This window comes from Lithobates pipiens, unplaced genomic scaffold, assembly GCF_037356315.1.
Source record: "Lithobates pipiens isolate NorthernLeopardFrog02 unplaced genomic scaffold, aLitPip1_a1.2 Scaffold_18, whole genome shotgun sequence".
Classification (NCBI taxonomy): Eukaryota; Metazoa; Chordata; class Amphibia; order Anura; family Ranidae; genus Lithobates; species Lithobates pipiens.
In genome coordinates this window covers 191,960,120-191,986,306 of record NW_027507758.1, presented here as the reverse complement: position 1 = coordinate 191,986,306, position 26,187 = coordinate 191,960,120, and the positions used below count along the sequence as shown (strand labels likewise).

The 26,187-nt window shown below is 43.7% G+C and overlaps 1 protein-coding gene across 1 annotated transcript in view; it reads left to right on the top strand.

Moving 5' to 3' along the window:
- The first annotated feature begins 583 nt into the window (after nucleotides 1–583).
- The window catches only part of SOS1 (SOS Ras/Rac guanine nucleotide exchange factor 1), a 415,017-nt gene continuing 389,413 nt past the window's right edge, over nucleotides 584–26,187 (top strand). The window contains exon 1 of the mRNA XM_077486479.1: nucleotides 584–1,380. Within this exon, the coding sequence (XP_077342605.1) occupies nucleotides 1,294–1,380 (87 nt within the window). The 5' untranslated portion in view covers nucleotides 584–1,293. The remainder of the gene's footprint in view (nucleotides 1,381–26,187) is intronic.

The window sequence follows — 26,187 nt, the reverse complement described above, 5'->3', positions numbered from 1 at the left end:
ACCCACAAGTGATTTTTTATTTTACCTCTACTATTCATTTGTATTGGCTTTTAGAATTTACTAATGCAGCAATGTAGAAATTGAATGAAAGGTTTAGTGCTGGAAAACACTTTTTGATAAAAAAATATCTTTATAGATCAGACCAAAATGAGGGACAAATGAGGAGGAATGAGAGACAGAGGGACATTGCTCGAAATGAGGGACATGTTTTATTGTAATTTTTCAGGTATAAAAGGTATACAAAAAATTAAGAAAGGCAACCATATCCAAATATAGTAAGTATACAGTGAAGTCCAAGACTCTCAGTAGCATAGAAAAAAGAAGCTATCAGAACATTTTTCACTGAGCTTTCATGCATGATTGGTGGCATATAGTTGGTGTTTTGGGATATATGACACTGAAGAGAATATTGAGTACATTGTAATTGCAGTGCTCTGTTCGGCTCTAGCATCTCTTTTGAAACTTTGAATCAATTCTACGTGGTAGCAATAAAGCTGTTTCGAAATAAAAAAAAAAATATCTATCTTGTCGGCCGGGCATGGGGGCGTGTCCAGACATCACAGTCACGTGACGGTTGCGAGCCAGCACTCCTGGGCTCTGAGAAAGGCGCATGCGTAGTGGCTGCTTCTTCCAACGGCCGCTGAGCCTAACTGTCGGGAGAGAAAGCTGGGGTATAAACAATAACAACAACAAAGTGACGCAGTGGGATTGCTCCTGGGTCCTTCTACCGGCGTGCGACGCCGACCTCTGACAGCAAGGAGGACGGGCGTCCAGTGAGACGGAGAGGGGGGAGGGGAGACAGGGTGTCTGCTGCCATCACCCTGCCGGGGCAGACTGGCATCTGTCAGGTGACGCCCGTTGGCCCCCCCGGAGTGTGTGCCATGAGGTGCGGGTGATCTAGTCCTCCTCACTATCACCGGGGCTGCTGTGTGCGTGTGGGCCCGAGAGGGCAGTGTGAGCAGCTGCGGCCTCCTGTGTCATCCTGGGGTGACTGATGTGTGCAGACAAGTGTCCTATATGTACAGACTGTCCCCTCACAGCGGTGTCCATGAGCCGCCAGCCATCTCTTGTCCCCTCAGGGGTGCTGCTGCTGTGTGTTTCTTGTCCCTCTATATGCTGCCCCTGCTAAGGGGCGCCCACCTCCCTCGCCCTGTACGTATGGACGATCCTCTGCCCTAAGAAAGGCCTCTGCAGTCGGGGACGTGTGATCGCTGTGGGCCGGAGCCAGCCGTTCAGGTGGCCTTGTTTGCTTCAGGGGTTCCATTGTGAGGACCTAGAGGAAAGGAACGAGTCATGCAGGCACCCCAACTCCAGTACGATTTCTTCAGCGAGGAAAATGCCCCCAAGTGGAGGAATCTGCTGGTATCCTCCCTGAAGAAGGTGAGCCGTCCATTCCTTCTACTCCACCAACCTGTCTTTTCTCTTCTCACCTCTGTCAACAAAATGGTTTTATTTTTGGAAAATATACAATAAGGGATTGAAGGTCACTATCCGGTTTTGACAGCCCATTCATTTCAAATGGAATGCCAAACCGTAACAGAACACAAAAAAAAACACACAACTTTTTTAGGTCCCGTCGCACCAAACCACTTGGTACAGTGCGGTAGCCTCAAACATGCTGCATTTGTGGTGACATCAGCAACTAATTTGTGCCCACTTGTGTGAGCCAGCCCTAGGACTGTAGCAAGATTCCAGGTATATCACATGACCAATAAAGGTGCTCACCAGGAAAACATAAACTCCGTCTGCGGCAGTGGGGCCACCCACTTAACTGTTTATGCCTAGTAGAGATGGGCTCAGGTGCCCGATCCCGCCAGGAAGCCGATACTGCACACAGCTAATCACAGGCAGTGAGGCATTTCCTGATCCGCAGCTGCTCAGATAGAGAAATGTCTCACTGCTTGTGATTAGCCGTGTGCAGTGTTGGCTTCCTAGTGGGATCCCAAACACGCCCGAGCCAATCTCTAACGTCTAGGCGATTTGTAAAAGATTTTTTACCCGATCCTCCGCTCCTGCAGTCTCCTCCATGCAGCAAGGGCAGTCGCTGCAACCTCTTCTCCCCTGCGCACCGATGACCTAAGGTCCTCTGATGTCATCATAACCAATGCAGGGTCCATAGCCCTACATTGGACTTGGCGCCAGGGGACAGACCACTGCTAGAGCAGAGGATCGGGTAAGTAAAATGCTTTTACTGTCACCTAGGTCTCAATGAGCAGTTTAAGGCTAAGTTCACTTTTGTCAACATGTGACACCCATATCTAGGCTGTAACGTGTTCAACATCTGCCTTCTTTCCCCCCCAATCCAGCTTTCCAGTGACAAGGTATTTTCACCCCACAAAATTGAATTAGAGTGCAGCCGTCTGGGGCTCCGTCCACACAGAGGCATCATTCATTCTGTGTTCTGTGAATAAATCAACTACAAGTAACCTCAGCCTTTGCGGCTGATGGTTTGTAGTCCTCTATGAGCCAATGAGCATTCTAGGTAGTTTGTTGATCTTCTTGCTATCAGTAACTGCTTGCCTGTATCGAAGGTACGGGCAGACAGCTACACTGATGGTCTGCAGGAGCCTGACATTGTACCTGCAATCTGCTGATCACGGTACAATGCTTTACAGGCTCTAAAAAATAATAATGTGCATTTATTTATTTTTTATTTTTTTTAAAGCTGAACCCTTTAGTGCACCCTAGAACACCTACCAGTTTTTCATTACTATGTGTGCCCCCGTTTAGGGAGATTCACCTTCTCTATTTTTCCTCATTACCATTATTAAAATGAAAGTGAAAGAAAATTCCAAATTTTGGGCTGTCACCAGAATATGAGTAGAGAAGGATTTCCTCTCACTTCCTGTTCTGGCTATGGGACAGAAAGTGAAGGGAAATCTCCCTAATGGGACACACAGGGCAGAAAAACCCTGAGAGGGGTTATAACTCTCCCTTATTGTATTTAACCTCTTCAGCCCTGGAAGGATTTACCCCCTTAATTACCAGGCCATTTTTTTTCGATACAGCACTGCTTTACTTTAACTGACAATTGCCCGAGCGTGCAACGCTATACCCAAATAAAATGGTTGTCCGTTTTTTCCCACAAATAGAGCTTTCTTTTGTGGCATTTGATCACCTCAGCGTTTTTAATTTTTTACACTATGAACAAAAAAAAAAAAATATTGTTTTACTTTTTGCTATAATACATATACAAAAAAAAAGTAAAAAAACATTTGTTCATCAGTTTAGGCCAATATGTATTCTATATATTTTTGATAAAATTTCAATAAGAGTATATTGATTGGTTTGCGCAAAAGTTAAAGCGCCTTCAAAATGCGGGATTGATTTTTGCCAGTAATGGCAGTGATCAGCGATTTGTAGCGGAATTGCGGCAGACAGATCGGACGCTTTTGACACTTTTTTGGGACCGGTGACATTATTACAGTGATCAGAGCTAAAAATATGCACTTATCACTGTATAAATGACACTGGCAGGGAAGGGGTTAACACCAGGGGTGATCAAAGGGTTAGGTTTGTCCTAGGGAGGTGCTTTCTAACTGTGGGGAAGGTGGACTGACTGGGAGTACAGAGAGATCGCTGTTCCTGATTACTAGGAACAGACTATCTCTCTGTGTTCCCCTGTCAGAATGGCAATCTGCTTTCTTTACATAACAATGTCTCTCTGGGGCAATTGCGGGTGGGCGACAGACATCGTGGCCGCTGGACCCGTGCATCAGCTCCCCTGCCATGCATCATGCGCAGCGTCTCCTTCACGAAAAGACATACTGTTACGGCGTTTCGTGCAAAAGGGCCGCTCTGCCACAGTATATATGCGGTGGGTGGTCCTTAAGTGAAAAACGTTTTTCCTTTTTAGTTCTACCTTTTTTAAAGTGTTCACCTTTCAGAAAAAACGAAAATGTGAACTAACACCATACACCCTCCTTACACCCCTGGTCCTCGCTGTACTTGCCTTCAATGATGCTGAGCTGTCAGTGCCCACACAGCGTCTCACTGTGCACGTTCTGACTAAATCAGAATCACTCTGGTCTGTCCTGAGGGCACTGCACAGAGAACAACGGGGATTTAAAATCCTCAGACCACTGGACTGTGGGCACTGACAGCTCAGCATCATTGGGGGTAAGTACAGCAGGGACTAGGGGGTGAAGAGGGTGTATGGCGTTCACCTTTTCATTTTGTCTGAAAAGGTATAAGGGGAAGTACAGCCAAAGCTTGTTTGGCTGTACTTCCCCCGAACAGTTTTCAACTGAAGCCTACGGTCGGCTGACATCACAGAGCTGGCCCCGGCTGGGGAAAGATCGCGACCATGTGGTCAGTATCCACCTAGGAACCTGGACCGGCACTTGGGGGAGAGAGAATGGGCAGAACAGAGAGCCGGAGAACTGATCGATCAGTGTCATTTTATCACTCTGGGAGCTGGCTGGGACAAATGAAGCACCAGACCAATGCTGTACCCAAATGCACCCACCTAGGCAAGTATGATTTCTTAAAAAAAAAAAAAAAAAAAAAATCCTAAACTTTTCTTTTAACAAACACTTTAAAGCTAAACTCCAGGTATGATCTATATGTTATGTAGTTACATTGATCAGGCTTGGAACAATGTAAGTTTGCACCTCTGTGAAAGCTGACAATCACTTTAGTAGATGGTACTACTAAAGTAATTGCTGCATACTATCACAGGGGCTCACCCTCTTGGCACTGCTGCCAGCTGCTGCAAAGTCTCCCAGCTAGAATGCGCACTTTCTAGAAGCTGCAAAGCATGCAGGGAATCCTGGAGGTTGTGGGAAGAATTGACCAGCAGACAGGCAGGACTCACAACCTGAAAGGAGATTATTCAAGAAGGTTTATATTGGATTGTCATGTATAACTATTTTTTGTATCACTATTACAATGCTGATGTTATAAAGAATAAGTTGTGACCATATATTTCATTTAAAGTAATATATTGACATGTATTTAATACAAAACAAGTAACAAAACATGAAGCAATGATATATTTAGGCCTCATGCGCACAGGTTGTTTTTTTACAGCGCTTTTACCAGCGTCAGTTTTTTTTTTTTTTTTTTTTTTGCAGCTTAAAAACGCCTCTCCATATTATTCTGTGTCCATGCACACATAGGCTTTTAGGAGTTGTAAGTGGCATAGACGTTTTCAAGCTGCAAAAAAAAAAAAAAAAAAAAACAACCCAGGACTAGGTGCATTCTGAAGACCAGAGTTACAGCTGTAAACATGTTCGACGCATGTATCACGTAAGCCGCGTCAAGCGTTTTTTCTATACATTAAAAATCAATGGTTCCCTATGAAAGCCATCTTAAAGCAGAGTTCCATGTAAAAAAAAAAAAAAATAAAGTCAGCAGCTACAAATGCTGCAGCTGCTGACTTTTAATAATCGGACACTTACCTGTCCCAGGGACCAGCGATGTGGGGGAATGAAGCCCTGCTCGTCTCCTGCTCCTCTCTCTGCGGCGCCGGCATTGTCGCTGTGGGCACCCGGTTGTGGCATTGCAGCCGGGCATGCACTGTGCATGCTCGAGCCGCTCTGTGACTGGCTGGGCAATCATCTGGGATCTGTGACACGTTCCAGATGATTGCCTAGAGGGAGGGGGGAGAGGTGATCGTCCTTCCGGCGCCGTGGTGCCCGGGAGGAAGTGGGAGCTGGAACCCTCTAAAAAAAAAAAAAAAAAGTCATTTTGAGTATGGTATTGATCTTGAAAGGGAACTTTACACCAGAATAAAAAAATTTTAAAATGGCGTCGGGTCACCCTCAAGACCTTGGGTCTGGTATGGACTTTGAGGGGAAACCCCACACCAAAAACAAAAACCACACGGGGTCCCACCAAAATTCATAGTGGACCCTTTTCCGAGCACTCAGGCTGGCAGGTCAGGAAAAGGGTCACCCCCCCCCCCTCGCCTCGACCACAGGCCACATGCCCTCAACATGGGGGGTGAGTCTGCACCCCCCCACCCCAAAGCACCTTGTCCATGTTGATGGGGACAAAGGCCTCTTCCCGACAGCCCTGGGCAGTGGTTGTGTGGGTCTGCGGGCAGGGGGCTTATCGGAACCTGGAAGCCACCTTTTAACAAGGGGGCCCCCAGATGCTGTCCCCACCCAAGCTCTCCCCCTGCTTGGAATCTGTAGCTCTGTCACCTCCCCAATGGACGGACGCCGCTCGACACTGACACACACAAATCACTGCAGCTCTTATCACATCAGTGGGATGAGGCATGGGGTCTGCTTCAGCAAATTAACTACGAGGGGGGTGGTACAAGTGCTCCGAAGGTGAAGGATCATCTTGTCATGCTTAATGTATGTGAGGGGTGAGTGCATAGAAGTGGCACATCCCCCATCTCTGCTGCACCTTTGGGGGCTGCACTCCTTTTTTGGTCTAGTTTCTGCCTAATATTTCCCCATAATCTGGAAACATCCACTTATGTGCAAGTAGTATACTTTTTTCTGATTTAAATGCCTTCCCTTTTTTTTTTTGCCAAGATGTTGACCTGCATTCTACCCAAGTTGCTGCCAAAAGACTGATCAATGATTTTTTTAAGTGATACTAAAAGGGTATTATTATTTTTTTCTTAAAAAAAATAAAAATATATACTTACCTGCTGACCCTCTCTTGTATCACGTCGGCAGTCTCTGACTCTCTCTTGTATCACGTCGGCAGTCTCTGACTCTCTCTTGTATCACGTCGGCAGTCTCTGACTCTCTCTTGTATCCTGATTTTGCACAGAGCAGCCCAGATCGTCCTAGGGTCCCTTGCTGCCACTCCTGGACCCTCCCTCCTATGGAGTGTCCCCACAGCAAGCAGCTTACTATGGGACATGCGAGCCGAGACGCTGCTCTGTGTGTCCATTCAGACAGGGAGCCGCTCCTCGGGCCCCACCCCCTCTCTCTCCTCATTGGCTCACTGATTTTGACAGCAGCGGGAGCCACTCAGCCAAGGAGGAGGGAGAGTCCCAAACAGCCGAGACTTTTGTGTAACATCGCTGCATCAAGATAGCGCTCAGGTATTAGGGGGGTTTCATAGTTTCATAGTTAGGTTGAATAAAGACACCAGTCCATCCAGTTCAACCTGAGAGAGTTTCTACAATTGTCCCTATCCCTGTACATTGCACTCTCACATTGGTCCCTACCCTCAAGGAGCCCACAAGGGTTGCTGCACACAGGTTTTTATTTTATTTTATCTTATCATAGAATGCATTAAGATAGAAAAAAAACTGACTTTAGAACCACTTTAAACATGAATCGCCCCTCTGCTGTAAGAAAATTTGTACTGACTGAACATACGGAAATTTCCACTTAATAACCACTTGCTTACTGGGCACTTAAACCCCCCCCCCCCCCTTCCTGTCCAGGCCAATTTTCAGCTTTCAGCGCTGTCACCCTTTGACAATTGCGCGGTCATGCTACACTGTACCCAAATTAAACTTTTATCATTTTTTGTCACACAAATAGAAATTTCTTTTGGTGGTATTTAATCACTACTGGGGATTTTATTTTTTGCAAACACTTGGTCGGGGTGGTGAGTCCTGCGGTGGGGCCCCTCCAGTCTGTGAGAAGCTAGGAGGGTGGGATTGTGTCCTTTGTCCTAAGTCCTCAAGTGTGTCAGACAAGGTGGGTCAGCAGATATCCCTGCAATTGCAACTGGCTCTCCTGCAACTAATGCAGTGTCTATGGATGCTTTGTCGGCGGTCCTGGAAACGTTAGTTGCCAGGGTGGAGGCGGTGTGTTGGCGCAAGGGGAGTAAAGAATGTCCCCTGTCCTCTGGGGAAAGCTTTGATTCAGACTCGGGCCCCGTGGTGACTGGAGACCCCTGTTCTGACGTGTCGGAGGATACAGATCAGGACTGTTTGGACAGTGAGGATGATTCCGTGTCTGGGTCAGTGCAGGAAAAAGCGCTAGTTGGAGCACTTATCACTGCTGTGCGAGATACCCTGAAAATACTGGATGCAGCAGGATCTTCTGCCGAGGTGTCGGTCCCTTTTGGGTCCTGTAAACCGACCCGTACACCTAAGGTGTATCCGTATTTGACTTATTTTGATAAGTTCATCTACAAGGAATGGGGAAGCCTGCAATAGGCCTTTTCATTCACAAGAAGAATGGCGGTGCGTTGCCCCTTTTGAGCCTCCTTAGAAAATGGACAGCTCCTCCGGTCATTGACCCCCCCCCCCCCCCGGTATCCTGGTTGAATAAAGTAACCACAATTCCGGTAGAAGGGTCTCCTGCATTCAAGGACCCTACCAACTGGAGAGCCGAGGCAGTGGCCCTGTCCATGTTTACGGTAGTGGGGGTCAGCATTACAACCTGTACTGGCCACGGCCTTGGTGTCGCAGGCACTTACTGAGTGGACAAAGTTATTGCACTGTGAATTGGAGAAGCAACAGTCTCCCCCAGTATGCATAGAACTAGCAGACCAGTTGGTGCACGGCCTTAAGTATGTCTGTGATGCCGCCCTGGATACAGTCCCCCTGCTCTCTAGAGCATCAGTATCAGCAGTGGTGCCACGGTGCCTGATTTGGCTGAAATGCTGGTCTGCGGTCCAAGCATCTAAAAAAAGCTCTGGCGGATTTGCCCTTCCTTGGTGAGAGGCTATTTGGAGCTTTGCTGGACGACATTATTAAGAATGTTACAGGTGGGAAGAGCACGTTACTCCCACAGTCCAAGAAGGGTAAGGAGCCACGCCGTAGGCAAGGGCCCTCTTTTTCCGTTTAGAAACGGCTTTTTCGCCCGCCTGGGACGGCAGTTAAGAGTTCTCAGTCCGACAGGGCATCTGCTGATGGACAAAAGCTCCCGTGGTTTTGCAAACCCAACAAGCCTGCGAGCAAAAATACTACTGCATGAAGGTTTGCTCCCGCTCGACACAAGGATGGGGGTGGCGTGATAACCCTACGGTCAAGATTTAAAGGAGCTGTGTCAGTCAATGAACTTCGGAGAAAAGGATTTTACCTACAAAAATCCTATTTACAAAATTTTTTAACAGAAACAAAGAAAAGCTTTTTTTTTTTTTTTAGGGTCCTTTCACACGGGGCGGATCAGTTCTGATCCGCCCCGTGGATATCCGTTTGCTCAGCGGGGATCACTCCGCCGATCCCCGCTGAGCAGGGAGATGACAGCTCCGTCTCTGCACACTGCGCAGGGACGGACCTGTCACAGCACCGCTCTCCCCTATGGGAGATCGGATGACGACGGACCGCAGTGCCCGTCGTCATCCGATCCGCAGACGGATGGAAAAATAGCTTTTTCCTCCGTTACACTTTTTCGGATCGGAGCGGGTCGGATGTCAGCGGACATGTCACCGCTGACATCCGACGCTCCATAGACCTCTATGGAGCACCCGTTCAGGTCCGCCTGAAAAACTGACAGGCGGGCCTGAACGGGACAACAGTGTGAAAGAGGCCTTAATTTTCGGTCGTTTTGTATTTGCACAAAAAAATAAATAAAAATTGCAGAGGTGATCAAATACCACCAAAAGAAAGCTCTATTTGTGGGAACAAAATGATAAAAAATTTGTTTGGGTACAGTGTTAAATGACCACGCAATTGTCATTCAAATTGCTACAGCGCTGAAAGCTGAAAATTGGCTTGGGCAGGAAGGTGTCTAAGTGCCTGGTATTTAAGTATAATAGTAGTATATAGTTAAGCATGACAGGATGGTCTCTCACCTTCGGAGCACTTGTACCACCCCTCAGTTCATTTCCTGAAGCAGACCCTGTGCCTCATCCCGTGGATGTGATAAGAGCTGTAGTTATTTGTGTGTGTCAGTGTTAAGTGGCGTTCGTCCATCGGGGAGGTGACAGAGCTATAGATTCCGAGCAGGGGGAGAGCTTGGGCGGGGGCGGCATTCTGACATGCTGCAGCGTCCGCCTCCTGATGCTACACCATCCAGTGCGGGGCAGCGCCGTTCTCAGGCAGTCTGCCACCACCTTTCGTTCCAGCCATGACACTTCTGTGGAGGGAGGGGGAGGGTGATGTCACGCGCAGTCTCATTTAAACTGCATTCCGCATTGATGCAGAATCACCAAAGGCTGCATTGTGATGCATCGCTGCGCTGATAATTTTCAACACCCCTAGTGTTCAGGGTGATGTACGGTGTTCATTTTCCACCGCACACAGCATTTTGCTTTTAGGCCAAAAATATTAATTTTTGGTCATTAGATCACCTTCTTCCACCTGTTTACTGTGTTCACCACATGGCTTCTCGCAAACTGCAAACAGGATTTCTTATGGCTTTCTTTCAACAATGAATTTCTTGTTGCCACTCTTCCATAAAGGCTAGATTTTTGGAGTGCACGACTAATAGTGTCCTGTGGACAGATTCTCCCATGTCAACTGTGGATCTCTGCAACTCCTCCAGAGTTACCATGGGCTTCTTGGCTGCTTCTCTGATTTAATGCTCTCTGCTTGGCGTGTCAGTTTAGGTGGATGGCCATGTCTTGGTAGGTTTGCTGTTGTGCCATTTTTTTTTTTTCATTTTCAGATGATGGATTGAACAGTGCTTTGTGAAATGTTCAAAGCTTGGGATAATTTTTTTTTATAGCCTAACCCTGCTTTAAACTTCTCCACAACTTTATCCCTGACCTGTCTGGTGTGTTCCTTTTGGCTTTCATGATGCTGTTTGTTCACAAAGGTTCCCTAACAAACCTCTGAGGGCTGTATTTATACTGAGATTAAATTACACACAGGTGGACTGTTTACTAATTAAGTGACTTCTGACAGCAATTGATTCCACTAGATTTTAGTTAGGGATATCAGAGCAAAGGGGGCAAAATACAAACGCGTTTCACATATTTTGTAAAAAATCTTGAAAACCATTTATCATTTTTCTTCCACTTCACAATTCTGTGCCACTTTGTTGGTCTATCATATAAAATCCCAGTAAAATACATTTACGTTTTTTTGATTGTAACGTGACAAAATGTGGAACATTTCATAGTTTCATAGTTAGTAAGGTTGAATAAAGACACCAGTCCATCCAGTAGAGACAGTGAGTGTCTACAATTATCTCTATCCCTGTACACTCACTTGGTCCCTACCCTCAAGTAGCCCACAATCCAAGGTCCCCATTCATATACTAGGGCCAATTTTGGACAGAAGCCAATTAACCTACCTGCATGTCTTTGGAGTGTGGGAGGAAACCGGAGTACCCAGAGGAAACCCACACAGGCACAGGGAGTACATGCAAACTCCAGGCAGGTAGTGTCATGCTTGGGATGCGAACCAGCGACCCTTCTTGCTGCTAGGTGAGAGTGCTACCCACTACACCACTGTGCTATTTCAAGGGGTACCTGCCTAGAGTTCATAAGTTTTATTTCTAGGATGTTCTGAAACTGCTTTTTTTTTTTTATTTATTTTTTTTTTTTATTGGTTCTGCTTGGATTTCTGCTGGATGTGACACTCTTCTCTTCATATGTTTACAGCAGATACATTTTTAGAATGCCTAACATTGAACAGGATATGTCAGAACCCCCATATTCCAAATTGTCTTTTGTTCTTTGTGAAAAACACCTTTTCACTCATTGTGATGGTCTCCCTGCTTAGAATCCCTGTTGAGAAGCTATATGCAGAGTTTAAAAACAAAAACAAATGGCTTTGGCCATTTTTTAAATTTTGGATTTGTTCTCTACTTTTTGTTCTTGATATAAACATTTTAAAGAATTACAAAATTATGCAATGGGGCAATTCACACATTTCAGCATCGTGAGAGTGGAAGTTAATTTAATCTGTTTTCTTATTTTAACTCTAGTTTTTGCTTGGTGAAACTTGCAATTCACAAAAGATGGAATCGTTGTTGCATACTCAATTTACCCTGTGATATGTGCACATTAAGCTGGTGGTGTTTTATCATCTGGGACTTTATTTTATCTATTACTGTGAAATATACATTGGGTGTTATTTCAACACTTTAGCAGTATTGTGGTAGCTCGATGGGTGGAGCAGATGACTGTTTAACTTTCACTTTCAAGTCTAAAGCAGAAGTTAACTGTATCTGAGCACCACAAACCGAAAATCCTGTTTTTATTATTTTTTTAATATTTAAATAAAACTCACCCATCCATCCTAGCTTTATTTTATTGAGAAGTCACCTTGAAAAACACACCCATCATTTCTAGCCATGGCCATCTTGAGTAAGGGCACATGATTCATGATGCATTTACTTCCTAGAGTCCCTTGGCTCTTAGCTCAGACATGCACAAAAAATGACCATAAAGGCCCCTTGGATGTATGACATTGTTGTGGCCAAGCTCAAAAACCAGTAAGCAACTAAAGAATGGCACAAAAATAAAATAAAAAGGAAATCTATCCATACCTTCCTATCTAGAGCCACCCAATCATTTTTTATCGGAAAGCCCTTCGTCGGCTCTTAAAGCTGGTACCAAGCGCAGTCACTGAGCTTGATTTTAAGCACTTGCCTACCATTCCATTTATAAATGTATCTTGGTAAACAGTTGGTAAGGAAAAGGTTCTATTTCTATTTCACCTCTGTTCATCACGTGCAGTAAGCATAAAACAACGTAAGAAATCTGTCATAAAGCACACCTGAAGGAGGTAATAGTTCCACACCTCGACAACAAGTGATAAAAGGACCTTTTCTCTTTTGTGGATTGCATTTGAGGAATGCTGTAGCATTCAGTTAAAATAATGTCTGAGTAGGTAATAAAAAATTATTATTTCACCATTGTACCACTACTTTAAGCCAAACTTCAGGACTTTTGCCTTTCTCACCCCCCCCCCCCCCCCCAACCACTGGTATGAAAAAAAAACTCTCTAAATGCCCATATTTTACTTGAAGCCACAGTCACATGATGATCCTTCTCTCTTCTTACTTTCCTGCTGTCCTCCTTGGGGTGTCCATATGACTGCTAGTGTGATGTGGACATCTTGGTGGTGAAGGAGACACTTTGAAAGACTCAAGACACAGGAGAAATCACGGTGGTGGTGAAGGGACCAGTGCTCAAAAAGATAATGAGCAGGGAGAAGGCTACACACTACAATTTTTTTCGTACAACCCAGCATTCAACAAAAGAAAAACTGTCAACTCCAGTCAGAGCCGCTGTACTAACCATGCAAGGTTAAATCGATGATCTCCCCCGCTGAGCTGTTGTGTTCTGATAGGTGGGACGGGGCCCCCCCATCAGAACAGTCCGATCAGTACGCTCTGCCATTGGCTGAGCACGCTGATTGGGAGTCGGTCAGCTGCTGTTTTTCCAGCATGCATACCCGTCAGAAGCTGGCCGAACAGAGTTTATGGAAGGAGAAGTGGCTGCACACTAAAGTACCCAAAAGTCTTTTATTAAACTTCCATAAAAGCAAAGTGTCACACACCACAGGACAGTAGCAAGTGCTTCAGGTAGATGTGTTTCCCACGATTACATTGGGCTTACTCATTTCTAATTATTATTATTATTCTTCAGGATTTATATAGCGCCAACAGTTTGCGCAGCGCTTTACAATATGAGGGCAGACAGTACACTTACAATGCAAATCAATACGGGAGGGATAAGAGGGCCCTGCTCGTTCGAGCTTACAATCTAGAAGTAATACTTCTGTCTGCAGCCACTCCTCCTTCCGTATTTTTTATATTTGTTTTAAACGGCCGATGTTTCCCCATGTTCGGCACGTGTGAACCCGGCTTTATTCCCCATGGCAGGATATTGGTTTGGTTGATAGAGGAAACTGTGACTTTGATCCGTTATTCTACATGATGGCTTAGGAAGAAGTGTTTTTTGAATCGAGCCCGAGGAGTAAGCTAATTTATGTACAGTGCATTTATTTAAAATTCTATTTTTCCTGGAATTGGGCTTTAACCACTTCAGCTCCGGACCAATAAACACCTTAAGGACCAGAGGTCTTTTTGCAATTTCGCACTGCGCTGCTTTAACTGGTAATTGCGCGGTCATGCAATATTGCACCCAAACGAAATTTGCGTCCTTTTCTTCCCACAAATAGAGCTTTCTTTTGATGGTATTTGATTGCCTCTGCGATTTTTTTTTTTTTGCGATATAAACGTAAAAAGACCGCAAATTTTGAAAAAAAATGATATTTTCTACTTTTTGTTATTAGAAAAATCCAATAAACTAAATTTTAGTCATACATTTAGGCCAAAATGTATTCAGCCACATGTCTTTGGTAAAAAAAAAGTCAATAATTGTATATTTATTGGTTTGCGCAAAAGTTGTCACATCTACAAACTAAGGTACGTTTTCTGGAATTTACGCAGCTTTTAATTTATGACTGCCGATCTCATTTCTTGAGGTGCTAAAATGGCAGGGCAGTACAAATCCCCCCCAAATGACCCCATTTTGGAAAGTAGACACCCCAAGGAAATTGCTGATGGGTATGTTGAGCCCATTGAATATTTATTTTTTTTGTCCTAAGGGATTGAATAATGACAAAAAAAAAAAAAAAAAATTTTTTTTACAAAAAGTTGTCACTAAATGATATATTGCTCACACATGCCATGGTTATATGTGGAATTGCACCCCAAAATATATTCCGCTACTTCTCCCGAGTATGGGGATACCACATATGTGGGACTTTTTGGGAGTCTAGTCGCGCACGGCACCCCGAAAACCAATCACCACCTTCAGGATTTCTAAGGGTGCAAATTTTTGATTTAACTCCTCACTACCTATCACAGTTTCGAAGGCCATAAAATGCCAAAATAGCACAAAACCCCCCAAAATGACCCCATTTTGGAAAGTAGACACCCCAAGCTATTTACTGAGAGGCATGTTGAGTCCATGGAATATTTTATATTTTGCCACAAGTTGCGGGAATATTACAAACTTTTTTTTTTTTTTGCACCAAGTTGTCACTAAATGATATATTGCTCACACATGCTATGGGCAGAAGTCAAATTACACCCCAAAATAAATTCTGCTGCTTCTCCCGAGTACGGGGATACCACATGTGGGGGACTTTTTGGGAGCCTAGCCACGTACGGGACCCCGAAAACCAAGCACTGCCTTCCGGATTTGAATATAAAATGCTATAAAAAACAAACTAACCAGAGTCACCCGTAACACTTATACGGTGATCAGTGGTGAAAGGGTTAACTAGGGGCAATCAGGGGGTTCACATTTTTATTAGGTAGTATATGGGGGTCCCTGGCGCTATATAAAAACCTGACGGGGAACCTAAATAACTGGCTAACCAGCGTCACCAGTGACACTTATACTGTGATCGCTGGTGAAAGGGGGTGAAAGGGTTAACTAGCAGCAATCAGGGGGTTAAAACCATTATTGGGTAGTATATCGGGGTACCTAGCGCTATAAAAACCTGGCGGTGAACCTAAAAAAATAACTAGCTACCTAGCGACACTGATGCAGCGTTCAGAAAAATTATCGCTTAGTGACACTGGCAAAAGGGGGTGAAAGGGTTAACTAGCGGAAATCAGGGGGTTAAAACCATTATTGGGTAGTATATCGGGGTACCTAGCGCTATAAAAACCTGGCGGTGAACCTAAAAAAATAACTAGCTACCTAGCGACTGTAGCGACACTAATGCAGCGATCAGAAAAACGATCGCTTAGTGACACTGGCAAAAGGGGGTGAAAGGGTTAACTAGCGGCAATCAGGGGGTTAAAACCATTATTGGGTAGTATATCGGGGTACCTAGCGATATAAAAACCTGGCGGTGAACCTAAAAAAATAACTAGCTACCTAGCGACACATGCAGCGATCAGAAAAATGATCGCTTAGTGACACTGGCAAAAGGGGGTGAAAGGGTTAACTCTAGGGGCAATCAGGGGGTTAAATCTTTATTGGGGGGTGATAGGGGGCTACCCTGGACCTAACACTAACTGTCCTGACAGTTTTTACTGTCACAACTGACACTGAATGCATTGATCAGTAAAGAAATGATCAATGCAATCAGTGACACTGTGACTGGGGGGGGAGGGGGGGCGGGGGGCGATCGGGGGGGGGTTTGTGTGCCTGTGTGTACCTACATGTCAGTGTAGTGTTGGTGCACACTTACTATTAGTCTTCTCCTCGTAGTCCGGTCAAAAAGACCGCCCCGAGGAGAATGACATCACTTCCTCCTTCCTGTGTAAACAATACACAGGGGAGGAAGCTTCTCATTGGCCAGGAGCGATCCAGAGGGGGTGGCCGAAAACCAACGGCCATCCCCTCATCACGGAGCGCTCCTGGACCGAATCGGACCGCCATAAACAGCGGGAGGGGGTCCGATCGGACCCCCCACCCGCTGGAAGGCAATCACGTAGATGTACGTGATTGTGCCTGCCTGTGCCATTGTGCTGACGTACAATGGCAATACGGCGGTCCTGAAGTGGTTAAAGAAGGTCCAGTATTGCAAGATAAGAAGTATTGTTTTGTAAATGTAACATCCTTTATGCAGCAACTTTATAATGTGTGATGTAATATGAAATGACAGGAGAAATTGAGGGAAAAAGTTTGAATTTCAAATCCCAATGTATTTTATTATATTGTATTGCAAGCTATAACACAATTTTCAACAGGAAAATGTAAAGCTCCATGCACACTAGCTTTTTAAATCTTTAATTTTTTATTACCACTTCCCACCCGGCCTATAGCATAATGATGGCGATCGTTGTGGCTTGTCAGTCTGACACACCGCTGCACCAATCTTGGTAAAGAGCATCTGATGGAGACTTTACCACTTGATCAGCTGTGTCCAATCACGGCTGATCACGATGTGAACAGGAAGAGCCGTTGATCTGCTTTTCCTCACTCGCGTCTGACAAATGCAAGTAGAGGAGAGCCAATTGGCGGCTCTCCTGACGGAGGCTCTGCGCTATATATATTTTTTTTTTATCAGCGCAGCCCCCTCGGATGCCCGCCCAGGACTACCAGGGATGCTGCCTGACCACCAGGGGTACCCAAAAAGATATGCCACCCTGCACAACCAGGCAGATGGTAATCAGTGCCCATCAGTAATGCCTATCAGTGCCGTGGCTTTGGCATGAAGGGGGGGGGGGGGGTAAGTGCCTGGTATTGAAGAGGTTAAAGTGGATGTAAATCGATTCTTGAAATTTTGAGCTGGGAAAATAGATCTGTAGTGTTTTCTTATCTCTCTTCAGGAGCACTATGACCTGTAGCCTTCTGCTGCTCTGTTCTGTTATCAGCATGATAACTTCTGACAAGTTCTTTCAACTGAGATAAAAGCAGCCTGAAATTTGTGTTGGGAAGGATGCTATAAATTAGTAGAGTGCTGAACTATGCAACAGACAACTCTGAAAGCCTCTACCTATGAGGAGAGGGGTTGTGCCTTTCCTCCAATCAGCTGTCTTGGCTGTGTGCCCAGCCTTCACTGCACCGCTGAACAGGAAGAGAAATTCTCCTAACACAATCTGAACTTTCTAAAGAATATATAAAGCTGAAGCCAGCAGATATACATGTAAAACTTATGTAGGATTTGTTTCATCCCTGTGTATCATCTGAGGCTGTTCACTTCACTGGGTATATGTCAGGGTTTACATACATTTTAAGAGAATTATAAACTCCAGAGAGGGAGATTTCATTTTACCCTTGTACAAATCATTAGTAAGACCTCACCTGGAATATGCAGTTCAGTTTTGGGCACCAGTTCTCAAAAAAGATATCGGGGAACCGGAGAAAGGGCAGATAAGGACAACCAAACTGATAAGAGGCATGGAGGAGCTCAGCTATAAGGAAAGATTAGAGGAACTGAATCTATTCCCTCTTGAGAAGAGGAGATGAAGGGGCGGATATGATCAACATGTACAAATACATAAGGGGTCCATATAGTGAACTTGGTGTTGAAGTATTCACTTTAAAAATAAAAGCTTTTAAAATACGTTTTCCATAACTCTATCAGTATCGCCAGCAAAGCAGCTTCATTGTTATCCCATTAAATAAAGTAGAGGAGAATGTGCGCTGCATTTCGAGATTTCATAATTTGCCACGTCACGAATGTTAATTCTCCATTAGGAATGCTAATTTACAAGACCTACAGCTTCCAGCTCGTCCTTGCTTCCAAGCATGCCTGCTTGTACTTTGGACTTTTGTCTGAACAACTTGTGTACACACGCTCAGAAAATCTGAAACAGATGGTTTCATTTTAAAAACAACATTTATCCGTGGAAAATCTGACAACTGTCCGATGGAGCGTACAAACGGTCGGATTGTCCGCCAGCAGCCTGTCCTCACACATTTCCCATCTGAAAATCCGATCGTGTGTACACGGCTTTAGTCTTTTTAGTTTTAGTCTTTTGACTAAACTAGCGTTTTAGTTGTACTTTAGTCATCTGAATTGTTTTAGTTGACTAATATCTCCAGTGCATTTTAGTCGACTAAAATCTAATGGGTTTCGTTAGAATGTAATGCATTATTTAAGCATTTCTTTAGAATTACCAAACTCATATTAAACTCCTGGACTAAAAATATAATAACATGTAATTATTTTTGGTATTGAGGTTTGAACATGCACTACAGACAGATTTATGTGATATATAACATCTTTATAAATTATAGCAAGTTTCATAAACAAGCAAAAATGCTTTTTGACAAAGAAGTGCATATTAACCACTTGCCAGCCGCCTGCAGTCGTACGTCGGCTGTTTGAAGAGGAATATAGTTTTTATGGCAGCAGCTAGCCGCCGTAACCCTGGTATCCTCTTCAGCGGGCAGTCGGCTTTCAGATAAAAGTTGTCTCTGCGGCGGATTCGCCGTGAGATCACTTTTATTGGTAGCGGTAGAGGCCCCCGCTGCGCTTCGGTGCCCTCCGCCTCTTACCTGAGCCATTGGTAGCGGCAGAGGCGATCAGATCCTTCTTGGTCTGTGGTATGGAACTGACTGAGGGGGAGATGGCTCTCACTCAGCTCCATACCTTTGCAGGGCAGAAGCGACATGAAATGATTACATTCCTTGTAATAGGAATAAAAGTGAGCAGCGCTTGCATATGAAAACTGTGTTCAAACCACACGTGAAGTATCACCATGATCGTTGGAGCGAGAGCAATAATTCTAGCCCTAAACCTCCTCTGTAACTCAAAACTTGCAACCTGCAGAATTTTTGTAAACCTCGCCTATGGATATTTTTAAGGGTAAAAGTTTGTCGCCATTCCACGAGCAGGCGCAATTTTGAAGCGTAACATGTTGGGTATCCATTTACTCGGCGTAAGATTATCTTTCACAATATAAAACAAAAATGGGCTAACTTTACTGTTGTATTATTTTATTATTTAAAAAAAGTGTATGTCTTTCCAAAAAAAAGTGTTCAAATACGCTGTGAGAAAGTATTGCAACGACCGTCATTTTATTCTCTAGGTTGTTAGAAAAAAAATGATATAATGTTTGGGGGTTCTAAGTAATTTTCCAGCAAAAAACAAAAAACTGATTTTAACTTGTAAACGCCAAATCTCAAAACGAGGCTCTGTCGTTAAGTGGTTTAAAAAACTAAAAACTGGAAACTCCATTCACTGTAATGCCATTGCACATATTACCTGTGTTGTGTTGCCAACATTAAATATTAAGAAACAAAAAACTAAGAAAAACATTTTTCCTTAGTAGAGGCCCCTACTTATTCTTATGTGTTAGTACAGTGTTAATTTTGACATCAAATTTTCGATTTAGTGTTAGTCTTAGTCTTTTGACTAAAATGCAGTTTTAGTCGTATTTTAGTTATCTGAATTGTTTTAGTCGACTAAAATAGAGTTCATTTTGTCAACAAAAATATTTTTGTTGATGAACTTAACACTGCAGCAGAGAAAAATCATGTCTGCTGCCCTTCCAGACAGGCTGTCCTGTGGGAAGAGCTGGGTAAATCTCGGGAGTGAATGGAATTTTGGCAGGTAAAAATTCTTCTATAAATGTTGTATGTATTTTATCTTTATTTAGCCATTTGTCTGAAGTTCAACTTTAACAATTACAGGTTTGTCTCTTACTGAGAATAGTTTGGATTTGTTTGCTTAAAATAATATAGGGGCGTGTGTGTGTGTTTTTTCAATGTATTTATCTAATTACCGTACTCTACCAAAAAATGGAAAACCTGCTAGCAGATAGGCGTCTAGAGGTACCGGTGCATACCTACAGCCACTTTTTATTACTTTTGTTTTTCTTGATTGAATGACAGTTATTTCAGTGTTTACATATTTCTACTGATTGACAGAAGGTTCACACTATTTTAGCTGTGATTTGATCAATTCTTTAGTGCGATTTATGTAGTGCGATTTCGACTGTTTTGGCTGCAACTAACGCTTCTTTTCATAATTAATTAGTTGGCTGATTATTGTTTTGTTTAATCGGTTAATAACCTTAAAAAAAAAAGTGGGCCTTTAATTTCAACCACAGTGATGGGAAAATTTGGAAATAGAAAACTTCTTGGCCAAAGGAATTTTCACAGTGCATGTGGTTTTCATTCAGAAATTACATTAATTTTAAAAACAAAATGTTAAAAACAAGTGAAAATTTCAAACAAAATTCTTTCATTCAGCGAATTTACAAAGCTTTTTCGTCTGAATATACTCATCTGAAAATTGATCCGTGTGGCCAGCATAAGGCTCGGTACACATCTATGCAGTTTGCTTTTGCTCTCCTTCTGCAGTGCTTTTTGCTTTGCGTTTTGATTTCTGCGCACGTGATTTTACTGCAATTTGCGTTTTTTGCTTTTTTTTTTTGGGCAGATTAAAAAACTCAAATTGCATCAAACATGCATTACATGCGTTTCTGCAACTTCTCCATTGAAGTATATTAACTAAAGAAGCACCGTTTACCATTTAAAAGTCCCTGACCCTTTCCAAATACGCAGCGGCTGAAAAAAAGCACAGATATGAACGTGTCCTATAGGAAACCATGTAAATGAACTGTAGTGCGTTTCTGCAAAAAGCACCAATAAACATATAGATGTGAACCAGGTCTAAGACATTTAGTAACATAATGGGGTTAAAAAGACTAAAATGAGCCCTTTATAGTAAAAAAAAAAGCAGCTACTCACTACTTTAAGGGGTTAATTTTTTTACTGTAGAACTGTGAAAGTAATATTTACAGTAGCGATTTGCTCTTTTTATACTAATAAAGGGCTAATTTTAGTTTTTTTAACCCCATTATGTTACTGGCCGAATAATCGATTATGAAAATAGTAACTGATTCATTTCATAATCAATTAGTTGTCGATTAATCGATTAGTTGTTTCAGAGATATATATATATATAATATATATTCTCACAAAAGTGAGTACACCCCTCACTTTTTTTGCAAATATTTTATTATATCTTAATAAGGTGGCCCCCGGATACTGGCCCCCACCCTATGTGAATGAGTATGGGGTACAATGTACCCCTACCCATTCACCTGTGGAAAAAAGTAAAAAAAAACACAACACACAAGGGTTAAAATAGTTTATTGCACATCTCCGGGGGTCTTCAGTCTTTGGGGGTCTTCTCGCCGGACTCCTCCGCTATCTTCTGCTAGCTCTTTTGCTAGCGGTGGAGCCCGGCTTTCTTCTTCACTGCCGCCCTCTTCCGACTTCGGGGGTCTTGTCCCCATCTTCGGTTCTTCTTGCCGGGCCACCGCGCCTTCTTCTAGCTGTAGGTGTTTTTTTTTTTTACTTTTTTCCACAGGTGAATGGGTAGGGGTACATTGTACCCCATACTCATTCACATAGGGTGGGGGGCCGGTATCCAGGGGCCCCCTTATTAAAGGGGGCTCCCGGTTTCCGATAAGCCCCCCGCCCGCAGACCCCAACAACCAACGACCAGGGTTGTCGGGAAGAGGCCCTTGCCCTCATCAACATGGGGACAAGGTGCTTTGGGGTAGGGGGGCGCACGGCCCCCCCTTCCCCAAGGCACCCCCCCATGTTGAGGGCACGCGGCCTGGTACAGCTCAGGAGGGGGGGGGGGTGCTCGCTCGTCCCCCCCCCTTTTCTGGCCCGGCCGGTTTAGCGTGCTCGGACAAGGGTCTGATGTGGACCTGGGGGAAACCCCCACGTCGATTTTTTTCGGCGTTGAGGTTCCCCTTTAAGTCCATACCAGGTGGCGGGGCCAGCGACGCCTCCTTTGCTGGCCCTGGCTACCTGGAGACGCGCTCAAAATGAGCAGACTTTTCTCCGGGCGGGAAAAGTCAGTTCATTTCAAAAGTACAGCGGACTGGCGCACACACGGCCGGATTTTCCGCTGAAATGCGAGTCCGGCGGTAAGATTGGAGTGCAAAACTACTTTCTAAGTCCGCCGTACTTTTGGGTAAAAAAAAGTCCGCCGGAGGCTACACACGGGGGAGATTGTCCGGCGGACTTGAGTTTGCTGGACTTTTCCACCGGACTGTTTGATCGTGTGTAGAGGTCGACGGATATGGGTTTTTCTCTGGCTGATGCCGATACGGATATCTAGAAATCGCCACGGCCGATGGCCGATATATGATGCCGATTTTTTTATTTTTTTTTGGCCCGATATGTTAGGCCGATTATTTATTTATTTTTTCCCCTTCATCTCATAAAATCTAACAGACATTGGGGCGTTTTTCAGGCGCTTTAAAATAGCGCCTGTAAAGTGCCTGCAAAACGGCTCCCCTGCAGTCTGTGTGGAAGCCCCGAGTGCTTTCACACTGAGGAGATGCGCTGGCAGGACGTTAAAAAAAAAAAAAAAAAAAAAAAAAAAAAAAAGTCCTGCAAGCAGCATCTTTTGAGTGGTGTATACCGCTCCTCCACCACTCCTGCCCGTTGAAATGAATGGGCACCGCTGCCGAAGCACCTGCAATGCGATTTGGCAGCGGCGCTTCACGGGCACATTTAACCCCTTCCTGGGCTGCTAGCTGGATTATAAGTGCCCCGCTAAAATGACGGTAAAGCGCCGCTAAAACTGGCAGCGTTTTACCGTCAACGCCTGCTCGCTCCAGTGTGAAAGCAGCCTTAAGTGATGCAGAAAATTTCTTACATTTATTAAACAAAACAAACATCCAAACAGTTCACTTGTATGTATAATTTAAGAATGAAATATATATATATATATATATAATTTTTTTATTTTTATTACACAAAAACAGGTAATCAAAACTTTTGGATGAAAAAAATGGGCTAACTTTACTTTTTTTTTTTTTTTTAATCTGTGTATTTTTTCCCAAAAAAATTGAGTTTGAAAGACCGCTGCGCAAATACCGTGTGACATAAAATATTGCAACAACCGCTATTTTATTCCCTAGGATCTCTGCTAAAATATATATATATATATATATATATATATATATATATATATATATATATATATATATATAAAGTTTTGGGGGGTTCTAAGTGAATTTCTAGCAGAAAATACAGGATTTTTATTTGTAAGCATCAAGTGTCAAAAAACATTTAGTCTTTAAATGGTTAAACTGAGAACTCTACACACTGAGATGAGTTCATTCATTCAAGTGTAAACATTGTATCTTTTTGATCTTTTCTTGGCAGACTGCCCAGAGAGGAGACGAGTCACTTCACTCAAGTCTCCAGGCAACTTACACTGACTTCTATTACTGAAGTCATTTGCAAGTCGCGCTGAATATATCATCGGCCTTTTTTAACAGCACAATCGGCCGATGCCGATTAATTAAAAAACGACAAATATCGGCCGGCCGATATATCGGTCGACCTCTATTTGTGTGTATGCGGCATTAGAAGAAAACCTTTTCGAGTCTGCAAAAGACTTGAGACTGGGGCAGAGGTTTGCCTTCCAGCAGGACAACAATCCTAAACATACAGCCAGAGCTACAATGGAATGGTTTAGATCAAAGCCTATTCATGTGGTAGAATGGCCCAGTCAAAGTTCAGACCTAAATCCAATTGAAAATCAGTGGCAAGACTTGAAAATTGCTGTTCAGATGCTCTCCATCCAATCTGACAGCTTGAGCTATTTTGCTCAACTATTAGTTTTTTCCCTGGCTGTCTATCTAGCAAGGGCCGCTCTTTTGAAGAGGACCAGTTTTAAGAGCCTATAGTAGTATGTTTGGGTACATCCCCAGAATTTTACATATAGCTTTGCTGCACCTAGAATCAGTGACCTAGTCTAGAACCATGCTGTACCTAATGATCAACCCAAAGTAAGAAAGGGATAGCAAAAACAGGAAAGAATATAGCGAGGAAAAAGAGAGAAAGAAGAAAGAAAAAAGGAAGGTGTTGCTAAAGTGACATAAGACATAGTGGTATTCGCTCCTCCGCAGCTAATCGGGAGGCGAAGTATGGTTCCGTGACCCAGAAATGTATTTGGCCCATGCTTCCCAAACTGCGTCATTTCTGTCTACCGTGTCCAAAAGGATGCTGACTGTTTTTTTCCTGAGCCATAATCCCGGATATCTTTCTTTTAACCACTACAATACAGGGCACTTTCGCCCCCTTCCTTCCCAGCCCAATTTTAAGTTTTCAGCGCTCTCGCACTTTCAATGACAATTGCGCGGACATGCTACACTGTACCCAAATGAAATTTTTATAATTTTGTTTTCACAAATAGAGCTTTATTTTGGTGGTATTTATTCATGACTCCGTTTTTTATTTTTTGCGATATAAGGGCAAAAACTGAAATTTTGAAAAAAAAAAAACGATTTTCTTCTTTCTATTTTCAAAGAAATCCCATAAAATCTAATTTTGTCATAAATTTAAGGCAAAATGTATTCTGCTACATGTTTTTGGTAAAAAAAAAAAAATTCCGTTAAGTGTATAATAATTGGTTTGTGTGATCATGGACATATGTATGCAAATGATCATGTACAGATGTGTGCAGGTGATCACATACATATGTGTGCAGATAATCATTGGGACATGTGTTTTTATGTTTTGGGGACATGTGTGTTTTATACTAGACTGGTGATCAGTGAGTAAAAAGCTGTAAAAAACGGCTCATACTCACTGATGACCAGCCGGCTGCAGCGATCTGCTCTCCTCTCCTCGACGATGATTTCCGTGTGAGGAGAGGAGAGCCGATTGCCTAGCAACCGGCTGCCTGTTCACATGACGGCTGTGATTGGACACGGTCATCATGTGATCAGGAGGGCCAATCACAGAGCCCTCCTGCTGATCCGAGATGCGCTGTGTCCGGTTGACACGAGCGCATCGGGATCGCGACGCTGCGCGGGCACGCACGATCCCCCTCCTTCTGAAGGACGTTCCTGAAGTAGTTAACTAACAGAAGTGAGACTGTGGGTTGTTTCCAAGCTCGAGCTGTTGTTAATTTAGTTCCGAGAAGGATGAACCTGATGATATTTTGGGCTAATTTCGGCACTCCTGGGTTGGAAAAGTTTAATAATGCGTATTGTGGAGTTTTTGGGATTGGTAAATTCGTAATTTTTCTAATAATATGGAATATTTTGTTCCTTAGATCCCTGATCCCTGGGCATTCCCACCAAATATGGATCATGGAACCAATATGTCCGCAGTTATGAAAGCATAAGGGGGATGCATTTGGGTAGAATTTATCTACCTGCAAGGGAACCATATACCATCTCATTAAAACGTTTAAATGGCTTCAACTAATGCTGTGTTTTTAGAATGCCTTTTGAAGCAGCAACAGAAGCTCTGTGCCACTCCATTAGGGTCCATTGTTGTTGTAAATCAGTCTCCCATTCTGGCATGAAAAGCGTTTTTAGATTTGTTGGAGTCTAAACCTTTTTGTCCCTTGCATGTCAAGTTTACTGGTGCATTGGCCAAAGGTAAGAGGGCCCGTCGGGTTTACAAAGTGATCAATCCTATAAAGCCCCTTATCTAGCTACCATCGGAAGGCTTTGATGTCCTGTCTGGGCAGGAAAAGGGGATTTCTGAAAATGTGGGATAGAGGGCGCCAGTGGTAGATCAAGTGTGAATTGTTTTTAAGAGAATCCCAAAGTGTTAAGGAGTGGGAGAGTGTGGGTGCTAGGATTGTTGGTCTGGTCTTGGTTGAACACCACCGTATATAAATCCAGGGTGTAGCGGGGGATAGCCTGTCTTTTCATATGCACCCAATCTGGGTAAGCGATTTTATAATAAATAACTAAGCCTTCAGTAAGTGGTGCAAGGGCTTGAAAAAGGCCTATGCCTTTTGGTCTTATTGTCAGAGTTTGCTAAATAAAATCTGGGGAATTTGGCATGAATGAATGAAGGGGAATAGGATTTAGGGAAATGCGTTTCCTGTGGGAACAGGATTAGAGGTCGACCGATATGGGTTTTTCTCTGGCCGATGCCGATATTTAGAAATCATGGCGGCCAATGGCCGATATAGGATGCCGATATGTTAGGCCGTTTTTT